Here is a 16,849-nt window from a genome sequence, read left to right as displayed (position 1 = left end):
CAGAACTTGCCAAAATCTGCCTTATCCAGTTATAAATATAAAAAAAATATATCAGTTTTTGTGGGTAGTGCATTTAAAATACCATAAACACCTCTCTAAATAAAGTAAAACTAAACTTTGTGATCCCATATAAATACAGCAATAGTGAAGGACATTCAATAGCAACCATTTGCTTAATCTTTCTTCCTGCTGTAAGAAATCAAATCTATTGCCCTTAAAACTCATCTTTAAAGATGTTCTTGATAACATCGTTAAAACCAACCAAAGTCTTAATAAGTTCCTAAAGATCTTATTCAATTCTTTCCAATGAAATTCAAGAAACAATTTCAAAGCATATTTACAGAGTCTTCTTTACAATAAATATTTGCCTTTGAGAAGAAAATGCATATGGAACGTGAAGCCTTCAAGAATCAGTCTGTGGTTGTTAACCTCAAAGACACTGAAGTGAGAAGCAAGGCTCAAGTTTGCTACAGAGATGAAGAGAAACACCAAGGGGAATTGCAGATTTTCTGTTTCTTTAGGTCCTAAATTAAGTCTACGTATGTTCTGGTGCATGCTCTTTAATAAAATAAAGGTTTCTGTGTCTCATTATAAATCTATAAGACAGAAAACTATACAAGAATTTAGGCTAACTGACCCAGCAGGTCCCCCTTGACTGAGCAGATCACAGATTTTATCTGTGAATAACACACCAAAACTACATAAAGTCCCGCTGGAAATTAATGAGCTTATCTATAGGTAAAGTTTTACTTAGAAGAAAGGAAAGTACAGCCTGTTTTTCTGTAGAGGAAATACTCTGGATGTCTGCAAGCCATTGTCAAGCTTATGGGGCAGTACTGACACTAAAAATTGCCTCTCTTTGGACTGGAAAATCCAGATACATCTACTTCAGAGCTACATGCAAGTGAGATGGGATAAACTCATTTAACCAAACTGCTTGTAGAGATGTCACCAAAATATTTTGAAATCAGTAGAATTCTGGCTTTTAAAGCAAGAGGTATACAAAACCACACTTTTAAAAAAAGTTATTATTTTGAAAATCACGTTTTAAGCCTGAAGAGAGGAGGAAGCTAGTATGAATAATATAGTTTTCATATCTTGTTTACAACTGAATGTTTAAAACCACTAGCTTGAGGTTAGCAGCCAACTAGAGGTCAGTTGAAAATGATCAGTGTGACTCTGGTGTAGTACTTTACACAGAGCTGGTGACACTGATGACTTCAGTCCTTCTTCCCAGGGACTTTTTTGGAAATGCCTGTACTTCCCTGCTAGCTGCACCTGGAGGCTGAGCAGAAGGAGAGCTAACACCTTACAGCCTGTGACACCTGAGGAAAGGTCTGAGGCTGAACTCAGAGCAAAGGATGCTCTTGGCAGGCACTAAAAATGCTTCCAGCAGAAGGGACTCTTAATTTGGAGAACTTCTTGTTCTGCCAGTTTACAATAGAGACTGTCAGACTGCATAATTCATATGCAGTAGAAAAAAAAAAAAGAAAAAAAAAAGCCAAAAAAAACCCCCAGTGTGATCAGAGCTTAGGCTGGGAATGTTTGAATTCCTGACGCATTGCTGAAGCCTCTCTGGAGCTCAGCTATATAATGGAATCTTTATCAGACCATCAACCAATTGTGATACTTATCTGCACAGCCTTGCATTTTGGGTTAAGTGATAATCCATCAAGGCTGGAAATCATTGTGTACTTTTTAAGTTGCCTACTTCATTACTGCAAGCTGACAGCTGGATGGATTTGTTAGCGCTAGAAATATTTGTCCCAGACACAAAGAGCAGGTTCCTAATATATGATATTATGATATTTTCTTTCATGTATTCAGCATGCCTGTAGCTTAATCTATGTCTCATTTATGATATTCATTTACTTGGTAAACTATTCAGATCATGAAATCTATCTTTATTTGTTCCAGAATGCAACAGCCTAATTTCATGAATAATATGACCAAATAATGTGTAATAATGACAACGGTCTTCATCTTATATCATAATGGCTGTTAAGCACAGAAAATTGCCATTTTATAAATGGCACAGGTTTCTGCTTTAGTTTGTAAAGGTAAAAATTGCAAAGCACAAGTACTTTTCATGGCAATGGAGGTAACTAGCCTCATGTGGGTCATGTTGCCAGAAGTTCTTTTGGTAGTTAGACTGCATGAGTGATGTTGCCTTGAGGATTACTCCTGGATTGATATTACAACTATAAAGCATCTTTTAAAAGTATCTGAGAACTGGAAATTCCACACAGAAGCATTTGGGTTTGATTTTGGTCTGCTCACAACAGACATCAGAGTATCTCTGTTTCCATTTTTCAGCATGTAGTGATAATGCAGTTTTATATTTAGCTTCACACTGCATGAAGGATTTCATCCTTCCAGAACCACATTCAGCTGCTCTTACTGCCCTGTTGCCCCTGAGACACATGAAGATATCTCATGTGGATGCACCAATACCCCAAATTCCTATCCATAAATTAAAAAAAAAAAAAAGGTTATTTTCATACCATGTTTGTACAACCTCTTGCTTGGAGCTGGCATGGTTTTGGTCTGTGGTCACCATGCATGTGAACACATAATATTTGCCATTATTCTAATTCTGTGGGGACATAGAAATCAGTAGGAATCCCGCCAATAAAGTATGAAACTGTTTGAGAACATTTGTTGTTTTGGTTTTTAAATATTTTTGTTTGTTTTGTGGGGTTTTTTTGGGGGAGGGGTGTTGAAGGGAGTGGTTTAATTTTTCTTTTTTTTTTTTTTTCCCAGATTATGTTATAAGAAGGTTTTCCTGGCTCTGTATCTATCAGAGCTGAAAACCAAAGAGCTCTGAGTTAGAACAGATGCTACAAGCTCCTCTGTTAATCTTAAATGTCTGAACTTTGAGAATTCACAGCACTAATTGCACCACTAAGCCTGACTAGTGGAATGAAACCCTAATTAGATGGTGCTTCAGAAAAGGAACAAAACTGTGCAACCCCTAAAACAGGCACTGTGGATGAGTAAGCCTGATGAAAATATTGCTGTAGAACTTAAGAAACTCCCTGTTCACAAAGGTATATTTTGATATTAAAAAAAATCCAACAGTTTGGCCTACCAGCTGGTTGCAGATGCTAGGGAAGGTTTTTCAGCCATTACTCAGCTGTAGCTTGTGGATGTTTCACCTGAGTAACAGCTCTGACAACGACAGCCCTGTTCAGAGATTTTGGAAATGAGGCCTGGAAAATAAGTTTGAGATCTCATAATGGTCTAACATGGGTTTATCGTGATTTTTTAACACACCATCTATATAGCTGAGTAACAAGTAGATTGTAAAAATAATGGTAATGAAAGAAATCAGTATAAAATCAAGAGATGGCAGTTCTTGAAAGATGGATGATGATGACTTGAATGTCTAATGGAAAAAAAAAGTATCTAAGGCTGTTGTTTGAATCTCAAATTGTTCATCCTTCTGACAAATCTAGACCTTGGGTAAGCCAGTAGGAGACTAATGTAAAAGTAGGGAGAAAGAAGAAATAAAACCTAGAAAGTTCTAATTTTCCTACACAGTTTAACCAAACCCAGCCATGGATTAGATTTTATGTTACTGCTACAACTATAAAGTAATATATAAATGAACTGGCTTTTAGCTGGCTGTCATAGGAAACTGCTTTTAATGTTAGACAAGGATCATTTTTTTTATCAGAGCTGAATGCAAGTAAACATGCACAACTATATTTAAAGTGTAAGCCTACCCTTATCTCCTTTGCCTCTCACATATTCTATAGCTTTTCCTTGCTTTGTTGTTTCTCTCCTCATCAATATCTCAACTTGCCAAGTTATTCAGATTATGGGAAAAAAAATCATAAGGAAAGAACTGATGATGTTTAGCATTTTTTGATAGGAAAAAGTATGAGAACTACAAGTATTGTTCAAGTAATTTCTGCATTTAAGCTGCCTATAATGACACAGTTATTCTATTATGGTTGGATTTAGTTTTTTTTTTTTTTTTTAATTTTTAATAGAGACTTTAAGATAAAACTAGGAAAAAATAAAGAAAGTAACCTAATTTTTTAGCTAGGATGGTTGTCAGTTATGCTACTTAAAAGAAATATTCACACTTAAAGTCACAATAACATCCTCAATCCCCTCCTTATGCCACTGTAAACTCTGGAGTTTAGCTCCACAGATTTCCTTTAAGAAATCTTTATTTTATACCAGAGCAAAACCAAAAAAAAGCAAAGTGAATTATAATAAGGCATGGATTTCACTGATATATAAATGTGTGCAATTTTTGGCTTTGTGGTCACCCTGACAAACAAACTCTTGATCCCTCCAGTGCAGCTGCCTGGGAGCAGCATCACGTCTGTGCTGCACACAACAACTTCTGGAGATGTTTTCAGGCATTGCTATATAAAGCTTTGAACATTCTGGTACAGTCACCATCCAAGTGAGTCAGCTGAGCCTGAGTCACTCTGATACGTGCCATCAAATGGAATGGATCTGTCTTTTGAGATTGGGATTGACATTGTTACATTTCCACCTGTTTGGGTGGTGATGGTGGAGGCGAGAGTTCAGTCTTCAGTAAAAAGTAAAAAACAAGCAAGTTTTATAACCTCTTTTACTTCTTATGTTCCTTGATAGAAATAAGGATTTAAAACAAAACAAAATGTTCTGTTTGTGTGTGTGTGTGGGGGGGGGGGGGGGGGGATGGGTGGTGATTAACATGACAGCCCATGGGAAGGTTTTATGTACATTTGTGTGCACAGGCTTTTTCCCTCTGTGAATACAGAAACACAGAGCTGTTCTGACTTGAGGTGGCTTCTCCCAGACTGTTAAGCACACTCCCTCTCCACCTACAGGTCTTGGAAAGATTGGCACAGCACCACCTGAATTAACTTTACACTAATAAAGAATTTCTCTAATGGAAGCACCCCACTGTTGCGGCAAATCCACAATCCTCTTGTGCCTCTTCCCAATCATAAAAGGGAAAAATTGCATGGATCCATGCACAGCTTTCACAAATAACATTACATCAATCTGATAGAAAGACTGATGTAGATATTCATACAGTGTATAATTATTCTTTCAGTACTCCTCCAGATTTGTTTCTTCTCATACATTTTATTCTCATTTTGTCGTACATTCCTCATCACGGTTATTAGGCTTTAAGATACCCTTGACAAATATATAAAGGGCAATATTCCTCACTGGCATCAAATTATGTTTAGAGTTTTTTGAGTCAGTAGGTAATGTACCAGTAAAAGAATAATTAATTCCTGAAGGACTGAGAGCAAAAACAAGCATATGTTTTCTGAAAAAGTGAAAAGTTTGACTAAACAGAAAGTTTATGAATTATCATGCTGTCATCCAACTGGATCAGTAGCCTTTTTCATGTTGTTTACTAAATGCCAGGCAGATTAGGACAGCAATGAATCACATGGTTCCACAATTAACTGATGACTTCTGGAGAATTTTCTTTCTTATGAATTAAGGTTTTTGATAATGAGGAGGTACAATAATCAGAATGCAAAATGCTTTGGATTCACAGATTCCATTGGCTTTTTACACCCTGTATCATATGCCTGCAAAGACATTTCCTGTGACTGGATGAGAAGCAATGTGTAATCAAAGTGGACTATGTAAAAGTCATGCAGAAAAGAGGAATGTCTTGTAAAACTTACCTGAGGAGATTATTAAGAATGAAGCACTAATTTCAGAACAAAATTAGTGAAATCTGTCTAGAAGGTTTATTGTGCTATGGGAAACCCAGTTCAAAGATATTATCAAACAGCATACACTGCTACCATCTGTGGAAAACATGTTTCCTTAAGACATGATCCAACAAAGCAAGAGAAAGAAAAAAACAAACTAAAAAAGTTTTGGTGTTTGAGACTATATGGATAGTTTCTCAACTTAATGTCCTTATATATTCTTTAATGTTAAAAATCTTATTGTAATACGAAGCAGAGGTGTCAAAGGAAAATATGTTCATGTGATACTTTTTGCTCAGCTAGCAACAGGTAGTACTGAAAAACCTGATCTTCTCTGAAATGGCTTGTATGTCATTTTTACCTCTGTGGGGTGAGTGCTCTGACATTGGTGAGGAGGTTCAATCTTGTATTCAGGATGGCAGAACTCCACAGAAGGCACTGAAAGTCTATGAACATTATTGTTTACACGTCCAAGACAGAGAGGGGATGAGGAGACCCAAGGAGATGCACCTTGTCCAACCCCCTCTGCCATGGGAATAAAGTACTTTGAAAGAAAGTCAGGATGAATGAAGTAATAGAATTTAAATAGCTGAATATCTGAAGTCACTGTCTCCCATCCATTTGCAAAGTGTCTCTGCTAAATGTCTTTGCCACTAATACATGGAATCATTTTCCCCACTGAACTTGGAAAATACCTCTTCATCAGAGTCATATTGACTTCTGTTTTGAAAGCAGAACCAAACAAGCTGGTGCCTTCAGCTTCTTTGCAGACCATATCTATGCTTCTTTCCTTATTCTTTGATCTGTTACCATTTGTGGTCATTTTTCACTGTAACATCCCCTCCTACCCCCCATAAGAAACAGCACTCCAGTTTCCACTGCAGTCTTCCACTGTTGACTAAAACACCCATTACTTCAGCCTTGTCCTCATTGTTCATGATTAATTTCCTTATTTTTGTTACTCATCTAGTGTATCTCTAAACACTTTAGTTTTGTTAAATTTCTCACAACTTGCTCATTTCATTTTGCACCCGTTTTCATGTTTGTTCCACATTGATATCTTCCATTATTTATGTTTATAGTAACCTTGTTTTTGTGTTTTAGTGAGGTTTGATATCTTAGACTGTCAAAAAACCCAATTTCATTAGTTTATTACATATGCAGTATTTACTCTGTCTGCATTGGGATAAACTATCATTTTCCTTTCAATACAAGATTTTGAGGAAATGGACTTCCCACACTCATTTGTCCCTTTGAATATCTCCCCAACAGACTCTATCTAACACTTCCTTGAGATTGAAGTGGTCTCATCTTTTCAGCCATTTTGCTGCATTCACTTCTTTCTTTCTGGGAAAAGTGAGTGCTCATGTTTCAGCAATTGATCACTCAATTTCCTTTCTTTTACTTTCTATTAAAGCAGCATCTCTCCAAGTGTAGCATCAAATTACATGCATTCTCCCATGGGTTAGAGCTGAAACTTAGAAGAGAATTCTCCCTTTTCAGACCATTGTATTGATGCTGGACACACAAATAGTGAAAATGAACATTCCACAGGAAAGAAAATGAGGCCCTAAACCACACTTAAGAGGTGAGACAATGCATTAAAAACATCAGTACAATCATAACAATGACATAGTTATGACCACATAACAAGCAGAAGAAAACAATTCATGAAGGGCAGCAAACTTCAGCACAGCACACCAAGAGCATTGTCCTTTCAGGATGTGAGCCCTCAGAAAGCTGGAGGCTTCTGTGCTTTACACAAACCACTCTTTTATAAAGACATGACAATTCCTGTCATTCTGTTCCTTTTCAGGAAATGTTCCTCCTGCAACCTCTTAGACCCATGAATGCTGGGCTGTTTTTCATGGTCTAGCTTTCCTTTTCTGAAGGAAAAGGACTACTACAACACTTTCTCTCTTCCTTAAAATAACAGCTATTTCACATTAAAATATTAAAGATAATATTTTGGTAATATTAAAGATAATATTAAAGAATTTAAAATGTAATTTTAGATCTGATGTCAGTTTATCACAAGAAGGCCACATTATTAAAATATCTGTGCCCTGTGGAGGAAGAATTTAGGTGATCTGATACTATTAGCATCTTTATTTTTGCAAGTTAGGCAACCAGAATTTTAGTTAGTCGTACAAGTTTAGTTAGTGCAAGTTAGTTACTGCAACTGACTACTAACAACACATCCAGATACGAAAGATGTCATAGCTGTCTTAACTTTCCTGGCCTAACTGCACCTCATCATGTCAACACTTGCAGTGTGGTAAAATAATATAATTTCCTCTCTTGTGCTACGAAAATTTTCAAGAGACCACATAGGAACCTTCTGCCATTTCATTTACTGCCAGAGATTTGTAGCTACCAGAAGATGATAATCTGCAAAACCTTCTGCAGACATCTTCCCTATTTAACAGTTATCTGATCAGCCACTGAATAAAAGAGTAAAATAACCTCTATATTTTGCTCATAAAGAAATGAAGCATTACTAGAAACATTTGGAAAGCTATAACAGCAAAAACCCCAACAGATGGGGGTCAGGGAGGGGAGAGAGAACTTTTAGCTCATTTACTCTAGCTCTGGTGAGATAACAACACCCCTAAAGTAGGAATGCCTTAACTATAAAAGGCTAACAAGGGTGATGTATCACAGTGCCTCTTTGTTATCAAGCAAGATTTCATCAACAGAAATTCCAGTGCTGAGATACCTAGCTTGTTTTAAAATGGTAGCACCCAAAATAACCAGTCTTAAAAAGGTCACGTTTATTTAAAAATAGCTTGCTTGCATTTTACATTAAAGTTAATTTACTAACCTTAAAAAATTAAATGCAAATGTATACAAATAATTTAAGCATCCTGTCAAAGTTCACATACACACTGCTAGAGCAATGACAACATTCAAGGTCATACGAAATCTTTCTTAACCCACCTATCACCCTTTGGATTATTCTGTTAAATATACACTGAACTGAATGCTTGCACCCTCTCTTAAGCAACTTATATCTTTGTTTAAAAAAAAAAATCAAAACCAAAGCTATTTCCTATTTATCATGTGCTTCCCAGGCCATAACAAAGAAGGATACTGTACCTCTGATGCTGGTGGCTGTTGCCGATGTGGTTGTGCTGGCTGTTAAGGCTACATTGGTTGTGACTGTTGCAGTGGTAAGGGAGGGGATGACAGTAGTGGGAAGCAAAGTGTTGAAAACATCTGGTGAGTGGAAAAAAAAATATAAAATAAAATCATATCATGCAAACAAAGGAGAACCATAATAGTGGTTTAATTTGTAAATACAAGTATGTTGAAAATGACTAAATTAAAACATGATTAACATAAATTATTACAGGTACAACAGGGTACCTTTAAATTCTTGACATTTATCACTCTCAATTTTTATAGTCAATCTTTGAGCACACAGAATTTAACAATCTGTTAAAATGACCACATTTCCACAGAACGAGAGAGTGACAGTTTAAGTGACAAGAATCCATTTCTTCGCTGAGCCATTTTAAATGTCTCATGTAGTAGAAACCATATACAGATGAAACATGCTGTGTCAGAGTGGGAGATGAAAAAAACAACACCATCATGCTAAAATAAACACACACATGTTAACAAGAAATGGCTGTATGTTAAAACACCCACTTTCAGACAGACTCAATGAAGGGAAAAAGGGGAGAAAATTCTACTAACTATAAGAGCTGCTTTTTCCGGATTGCTTTTCTTCTTCCCACACATTTGCTTAAGACACAGTTGTCTGCTAAGATCCAGAGCAGAATATATTTCAAAATCTTTACCCTAATTTGTAGGCACAGTCATATTTCAGTCATCCTTAATGCTTACAATTTATCGTTAGTACACATCAGTATTTTTCTAAAACATCTTCAAACTGAAAATCAGAAATTATAATAATATTACTGATAAAAAAGCATGCATGCAAGTCAGAAAAAAATTCATACAAAAAATGATGACAGCATCCTATAAAACCCTTCAGGTTTTGCCCAAGCAAGTGCAGGAATGCCAGGATTAGAAGCATGACTGTTTCTCTGTAGAGGAAACGAGAACACCTGATGCAGAATGCTCCAGCACAGAGCAGAACATAACCAGATGTACACATATAAAATACTTTGATTACACTGCCAAAAGCAATAAAGAACAATATGACTTTGCTTATAAGGTGATTGCAGGTTTTAAAGAACAAAAAAACCAAAAGCTCTGAAGAGTAGAGAAAAGCCCTTCTGAGAAGACATAAGCATCTGACATTTTTCAGATTATTTATATTGCAGGTTTGAAAGGGAAGGACTCGTTTCTCAGCAGTTGATGGTGAGCAACCCATTCCATACTGATTTCACTGAAAATATTTCTGAAGGGTGCTATTCAGTGCAATAAAAGAGCAAAAGTCTGACCCACAATCTGTCTTCCCTTGCTCTGGAAAGAAATGCAATTGGTCCCTGAGTACCATCAATTCAGACTGAAATCAATGGAAGCTGAAGTAGCTCAGAGCTTTTCAGTATTGGGCCTTACAGAACACACTTCAGACACAGAATCCTTGAGTTCAGCATTGCATAATTACTCTCTTAAGGCTTCAAAGTAGCATGCTTACCTTATTTTCATGCTGGATGACAGATTATTTTCCAAATATAAAAGTCTCCTTGTTAGCTACTCTGTAAGTCACCTACTATTTTCTGTATTCCTCTAGTTTTGATAAAAAATACCACTATGCTCTCTGGAATCTATACCTGTGTGATGTTCTACTTCTGAAGCCAGAAGAAAACAAAGATCCATCTTTCATCTCTACACTGATTTTTAATCTAATATACACTGATATTTAATCCAATTCCCAGTATAAAATATTCTCAAGACAGAAAAATTAGAACAGGCTTTTAAAACCCCTCACAATTGTAGCCATATTAATCACCAGGAATAATGATAATATTACCTGGAGGGTGAGTACCACAATAATGAAATAGAACTGAGTATAACAAGCATTAGAAATAAATTAACATGTTAAAAAGATACATGTCATATGTGCTGATCTATGCAATTTCTTCTCATAAAGGGAAACTCCTTCCCTGATAAGTATCTGTTAAAAATTAAATCAAAGAGAAAAAAAACCCCACCTACATTATAAGGAGATCAAAACCTTGCTTATTAGGAAAGCTGTATGCATCATTCTTGTACGTAAAAGTAATTAGTGTGACTCAGGGTTCCATTCATTATCTTTCTTAAATACCAATTACTTAAGACTGCAATGACAAGTTATGGTTTTATGACAGAGCTATCCAATCTGCAAGCATGCTGTTTACCTATTTTACCAAATAATAGCTTACATGAATCACTGATGAACATAGAACTTTCTGGTTTCTCTTCAGATTGAAACATTTCAAACAAGATTTGTAATTTTAAATGAAGGGCTACCTAGGAAGCAGTCTAGCTAACATGAACTAGGATATGTCAGTGTTTTAATACAGATGTGATCTCATCAGATTAAAAATAATGAAAGCTTGTGCAGATATTAGTTTCCTGATGAAAGTCATAAACTCTGATGCCAAACATCAAAATGGAAGCCTGAAAGAAAATCTCTCTTCTCAAAAGGGATGCAAAAGCAAGGAAGAGCATTTGGTTTCTTTCTTTGCAGAGTGAGGTGAATTTCACTGTGCCAATGACTGCACTCTGTCTGCTTTGCTCACAGCAATGCCAGCACTTGCTCCTAAAGACCCTAGCACAAGACAGAAACCAGGAATCACCAGCCTGAGGAGTATAACATTGCCCAGGCAATAAAATCTAAGGCTGTTCTGGACACTAGAAAGATTTATTTTTTACCAGATTACATTCAAGGCTCTGCCCAGTGGAACACTCCATTAACAACATGAGAGTCTGCAACAGGAATGTGCAAAGTAACCAAATAACTCATAGCTCTCCAGACAACACTTTTTTGAATGCCTGGGTCATATGTCATCCTTAAATCCTCTCTGGACAGCCCAGATCCAAGCATTCCGAAATGATCCCCACCTTGGAAAGACCTGTGTGGATGGTGCCTGCTGGGTCTGACAGAATGACTCCTACCAGTTCTTCCAAGATTTATGGATTCTTATGAAAACTTTGCCTTGAAAAGGCTATTGCATAAGAGAATACAGAATATGCAGTTCAAGAAATAAACTAGAAGCAATGTCCAGTGTTCCTCAGTCTCACCATGCATTGCAGGTGTAGGAGGTAAATGGGTTTGGAAGTTCCCAAAAGTGCATGGACTACAGATTAAAAAAATGATACTAAACAGCATTAGGCCATAAACATCTGTTTAAACCATATGGATCACTGTGCTTCATAGAGGGTGTCCTGCTCCATTTCATGCCAGAAAAGAGAATTACAGTTTGACCTCTTTCTAGTCCTGTAGGACTTTTGGTCTTTTATTTTTTTTTAATGCAAAGCAAACCTATCTTATTTCACTAACGAGGCACACGCTGTCACCCAAAGCTCCCTGCTGGCAGCTGCTCAGAACACGCTGTCATAGGGACAATGTAGATTTGTCCTCCTGAGCTTTCTGTATCTGCATCCACAGAATGGATTTGCAGATTTCTGCTCAAGAAATCTGTGCTGGAGTGAAACTAAATTCCACTTCCTTGTCTTGCAATTTGTGACTCTAGTTGTACACAATGTTCAGCTGAAAATGAATTTTTCTTTATGCCTCTCATGCCACTAAATACCAAGGATCATTATGACCAAGGGACCTTGCAAAGCAGAACTTTTTAATTCAAGTAGCCATACCCAAATCGCTGCACAGATTGCTATTTCAATAATACTAAAGTATTAATCCTTAGCCTCCTGTGAAGCAGAAAATAGCTATATTTTGCAGATGGGGAACCAAAGAAGATAGAAAAGCCATGCTCAGGAGATCTAGAAGTCAAGCAATAATTGTCTCCATTAATTTTGAAACCTCACTTCTAAAATGGATGTTTGTTGACAGACAGATATTCAGTCAAAAATCCAATAATGTAATTAAGTTGGTATTAACTTCATCATCTTGCTAGCTCTGAAATGCAAACAACTCATGGAGAACTAATTGTTTCCATAAAAGCTGTTTGAAATAGAAAAGGGGTTGACCTTCATGCCAAAGGACTCCCATGGACTATTTGTCACTTCTGTTCCGCAGGTTATACAGGTGAGGCTGGAGCTGGCCATTCAGAAGGAGAGACGGGCTCCTGACCTTTCTGGTGGCACGGGGAGGTTTGAGCTGAGCTGCAAAGGCTCAGCCAAGACCCCTCATTTCAGCGAGGACCTGTCAGAGCTTGGTGCTGCGGAGAGCAGAGGAAAGCTCTGGAAAGCTGTTCCCTGTGGCACTGCTGCTTGCTAACACGCCACAGGCAGGAGCCAGGGGAGAGCTGAAGGCTGATTCCCAGTGGATGGCGGAAAGAGGAACAGGCAAACTAGGCTTGGCGAGTGTTGTGGTTTGACACGCAAAAAGAATTTTCTCGGAAGGAAGAGGTCAATCCAGTCAGGGGTCAGGTTTGGATACTGACACTTGGGGTGACCAATTGAAAGTGGACACACCTCTGAGAACACAGAGGGGTTAAAAGCAGAACTCCCAGGAGAACTTTCTCTCCCTTTGGTTCCAGTCAGCGTGCAGTGCAGGATTCCCCCCTGCCCAGCATCCATGCATTGGTGGTGAGAGCACTGTGCATGGAAAGGAGAGGGTCACACTGGCAGATTTTCTCCGGGAGTGCCATGTGTGACATGGAAACACAGGATGTGGAGCTGTGTTTCTTGGGGGGTCTGTGCCACAGGAGAGACTCTGTTCCCTCGATGGGCTGAGTATCGATTGTCTGGAGGGTGAAAACCTGATTGGGGTCCAGATTGTGTCTCACTGTGGTTTGTTGGAGTTGGGTGTTGGGAGGAGGAATGTTTTGAAAGGTTTTCATTCTGAATTTTGTGTGTGTGATTTTTTTTTTCTTTCTTTTTTATTTTATAGTAGTATAGTAGAAGTAGCTTAATAAAGGTTTTTTCCCTTGTTATTAAGCTTGGGCCTGCTTTGCTCTGTTCTCGATCGCATTTCACAGCATTCAATTGGGAGATTGCATTTTCATGGGGCGCTGGCATTGTGCCAGTGTCAAACCATGACAGCGTGGAAGCTGCTCTTCAACAGAGGCACAGATGAAAGCTGCTTAGGAGTGGCAGGGCAGTGCTGGGCCAGATCGGCTCAAAGCAGTGCTGAGCCCCACCTGCCCAAAATTTCCCATTTGCTTCTCCTTGCTTGAATTGATGCCGTGTTCTCCTTGCTAAGGCAGAAGACATCCATCCATTTAAGTGCAGGGAGCCTGGATAATTTACTCTCCCTGCCAATTTGGCCCTGAGCATTTTTACTCTCCATTTCCAAAGAAATGAGAAATGGTTCTGTTTGGTTTAGCGGGCTTATGTGAAAGATAGATCTGACCTATTGAAAATATTTGACTTTTTTGGTGAAAACACAACCGATATTTTGACATGACTGAGCACAAATCAGACAACAATAGCTGAAGCTGATAAAAATGTAAAGGCTTTTGTTTCAAGCCTGACAAAGTCTGACAGAAAAATTAAAGGACAGCGTGATAATGATGGATGGTCCTTGCTGTATTTTGACTGAGAATGAAAGAAATTTTAAGTGGTAAACTGAACTGAGTGATGACCTACCTGGGAAACAATCTCACTACCCTGTGAAAAATTTAATCAGTCTGTGATATGTAGCACTAAATAATTTAGCAAGGTTTTAAATTCAAAGGGAGCTGCATTTACCTTGCTCCAAGAAAATGGGATTGAACAAAAGGATCACTCAGCTTGAACATCATGTGCCAATAGCTCCTTAGCACTTAGACTGAATGATCATGAATGCTCATGGACACGAGGTCAAGGGGTTCTTTTTACTAATTGATTCAGATTTATGAAACTCTGAAATGGCAATTATGTGCTTGACATTTTTGCTAGCAAATCAGATGTCATTAAAAATATCCAAACCCTTTTAACAAAAGCTCCATGTAGATCCATATCTTTAGTTATACCAAAAAAATCTTCAAGTGGATAAGTTCATATTGTAAGACATACACTTGGGCTAACTGGAAAGAATGAACAGGAACTGGAAAGAACAATAGTGTTCTCTTATAGAAAGTTTTGTAGATTGCTGGTTCATTTGTGGTTTGTTTTTTAGGTTTTCCCCCCAGTTTCAAGACCAATAGGTTTCAATAGCAAATTAAGTATTAAAAATTACAGCAAAAAAAGCCTGTTTCCTTTTGTTCTCAAAGAGCCAAGCAAAAAACTTGCAATCTGCACATCCCTGGCCCAAATTATGCCCTTAGAAAGTTAAGAATATAACTCAGAAGAATAAAGCCCATTTCAATGTTAGTATTTAGTACTGGCAGTATGGTGTCATCCCAAATCACTTAAAACAAAGGCCTGATAATACACTGTGGCACCTTTTACAACACATGCTCTGACCAGAATTGCTTGTGACAAAATAAAAAATGTGATGAATATGAAAAAACAAGGTGTAGTAACAAGTTATTTCTGCCATCTCATTTGACACTGAAATATGAAGAAGTGAGCTGCCCTAAATTGTCTAGAAAGAACTCCTGTAGTGAATATCTCATTTATTTTGTGCATCAGAGCAACAGCAGGACTCACAAAGACCACAGGTGTGTGAAAGGCTGATTTTCCACATGTAAAGCCAGGTCAGGCTCAGGACAGATGTGAGAGCTGCCAGAAAACAAGCAGCTGTGGATCTCAGGAAGCTGAGAAGGAAGAAGCAGGAGGATGGAAGCACCTCAATGTGGTAGGAAGACCTGGCAAGGGAGGACAAGCTTGCAGGCCTGAGAGCAGTGTTTGACATTGACTTTTCTCCTCCCTCAAGGTGCATCTGCCCAGGTCCAGGTCAGCTCTCAGGAGAGCTGTGGGGCCCTGGGCCAGGAAGGCAGGAGGGGTATTTAGGTAAAACCCACCTCTGCCACCTTCTGTGGGCACCCTACCAAGCAGAATATGCTGAGTATGCACAATCAGCATCTAGGATAGACACTGGGACTTTTTAGACACTGGGACTTTAGTAGACACTGGGACTATGTGCTTTGTAGTGCTTGTGGGTACTTGCTAAAACTTCTAAGAGAAACAATAAACACTGAAAGGAAAGGGTGAGGGGTTTTTTGTGGGTTTTGGTTTTTTTCAAATATTAAAAAACAACCTTTCTGCACTGTGGGATCCAGGGCTTCCCTCTGGCTGCCCTGGAAGGTCTGGGACCCTGGCAGGGGTCAGGAACCTCCTGGACAGAGCCCCCAGAGACACTGTCTGTGATCTCTGTCCAAGGAAAAGAGTTTTCAATCTTACAGGATGAATTACAAGCTCTGAGTGTTTGATATAAGTAAAAATTAAGTGTGGCACAGGTGCAAAAGTAAAATTTTAGGATTCTAGATTAGGGGTCCAAAGGGGACAAGATGGAGGAAATTGGGTGTGTCTTGTCCTTTTTCTCCTTCTTCATGCCCTCCATGTTTCACTGTGGTGTTGGCATTTTTCTGTTGGTTCAGGCTGGGGACACACTGTTCAACGTAGGTGACAGATATTGGCACATTATTGTAAATCCAGCCCAGGGAGTTTCTGGTATTTAATGTTTGTAACATCCCACTGAGGGCAGAGCCCCACACGCTGCCCTGCAGGACAGAGCTGTGGCAGGGCAGCAGAACATGTTAGAGATAAACAGAATAAACAACCTTGGAACCAGCACAGACCAATTATGGCTTCTGCTTTGGCAGTGGGGCAGAAAGACAGAGACTTTCTACAATCTCGGAATCATCAATACCACAGATTCCGACACTGCACAGCACCAGATGTTGCCACAAATTGGGCTTTGTCACCTGGAGACTGGAGCAGCCTGCTGCACTCACAGCTGGTGGAGCTGCACAGAGGGACCCCAGGAAACCTGGACCAAGCATTTCACAGGAAAGCCTCTAACATGGATTTGAGAGTTGCACTGGTGGCTCATAGCTCTCAAAATCACGGCTCTGGCCTTTGAAGCCCTCAGTGCTTACTTTAGGGATCGTTTTGCTCCCCACAGCACTCCACTGAATTTGCTATCAGCAAAAGCACTCTGGCTGCAGCTCCCTTGGAACAGAGAGAGGAGCTTGCAATGAAGGCCTGGAGAT

The 16,849-nt window shown here is 38.6% G+C and overlaps 1 protein-coding gene across 5 annotated transcripts in view; it reads right to left on the bottom strand.

Moving 5' to 3' along the window:
• The window catches only part of CADM2 (cell adhesion molecule 2), a 595,909-nt gene that overhangs the window by 40,284 nt on the left and 538,776 nt on the right, over window positions 1-16,849 (bottom strand). For 3 of the 5 annotated variants that reach the window (XM_021541238.4, XM_021541246.4, XM_085590001.1), the window contains one exon: window positions 8,787-8,906. The exons of the other annotated variants lie outside the window; for them this stretch is intronic. In XM_021541238.4, coding sequence (XP_021396913.1) covers window positions 8,787-8,906 — 120 coding nt within the window. The remainder of the gene's footprint in view (window positions 1-8,786; window positions 8,907-16,849) is intronic. 5 annotated transcript variants of the gene reach the window in all.

This window comes from Lonchura striata, chromosome 1, assembly GCF_050655825.1.
Source record: "Lonchura striata isolate lonStrDom1 chromosome 1, ASM5065582v1, whole genome shotgun sequence".
In the NCBI taxonomy this organism is placed as follows: Eukaryota; Metazoa; Chordata; class Aves; order Passeriformes; family Estrildidae; genus Lonchura; species Lonchura striata.
This window is presented reverse-complemented; position numbering and strand designations above follow the sequence as displayed.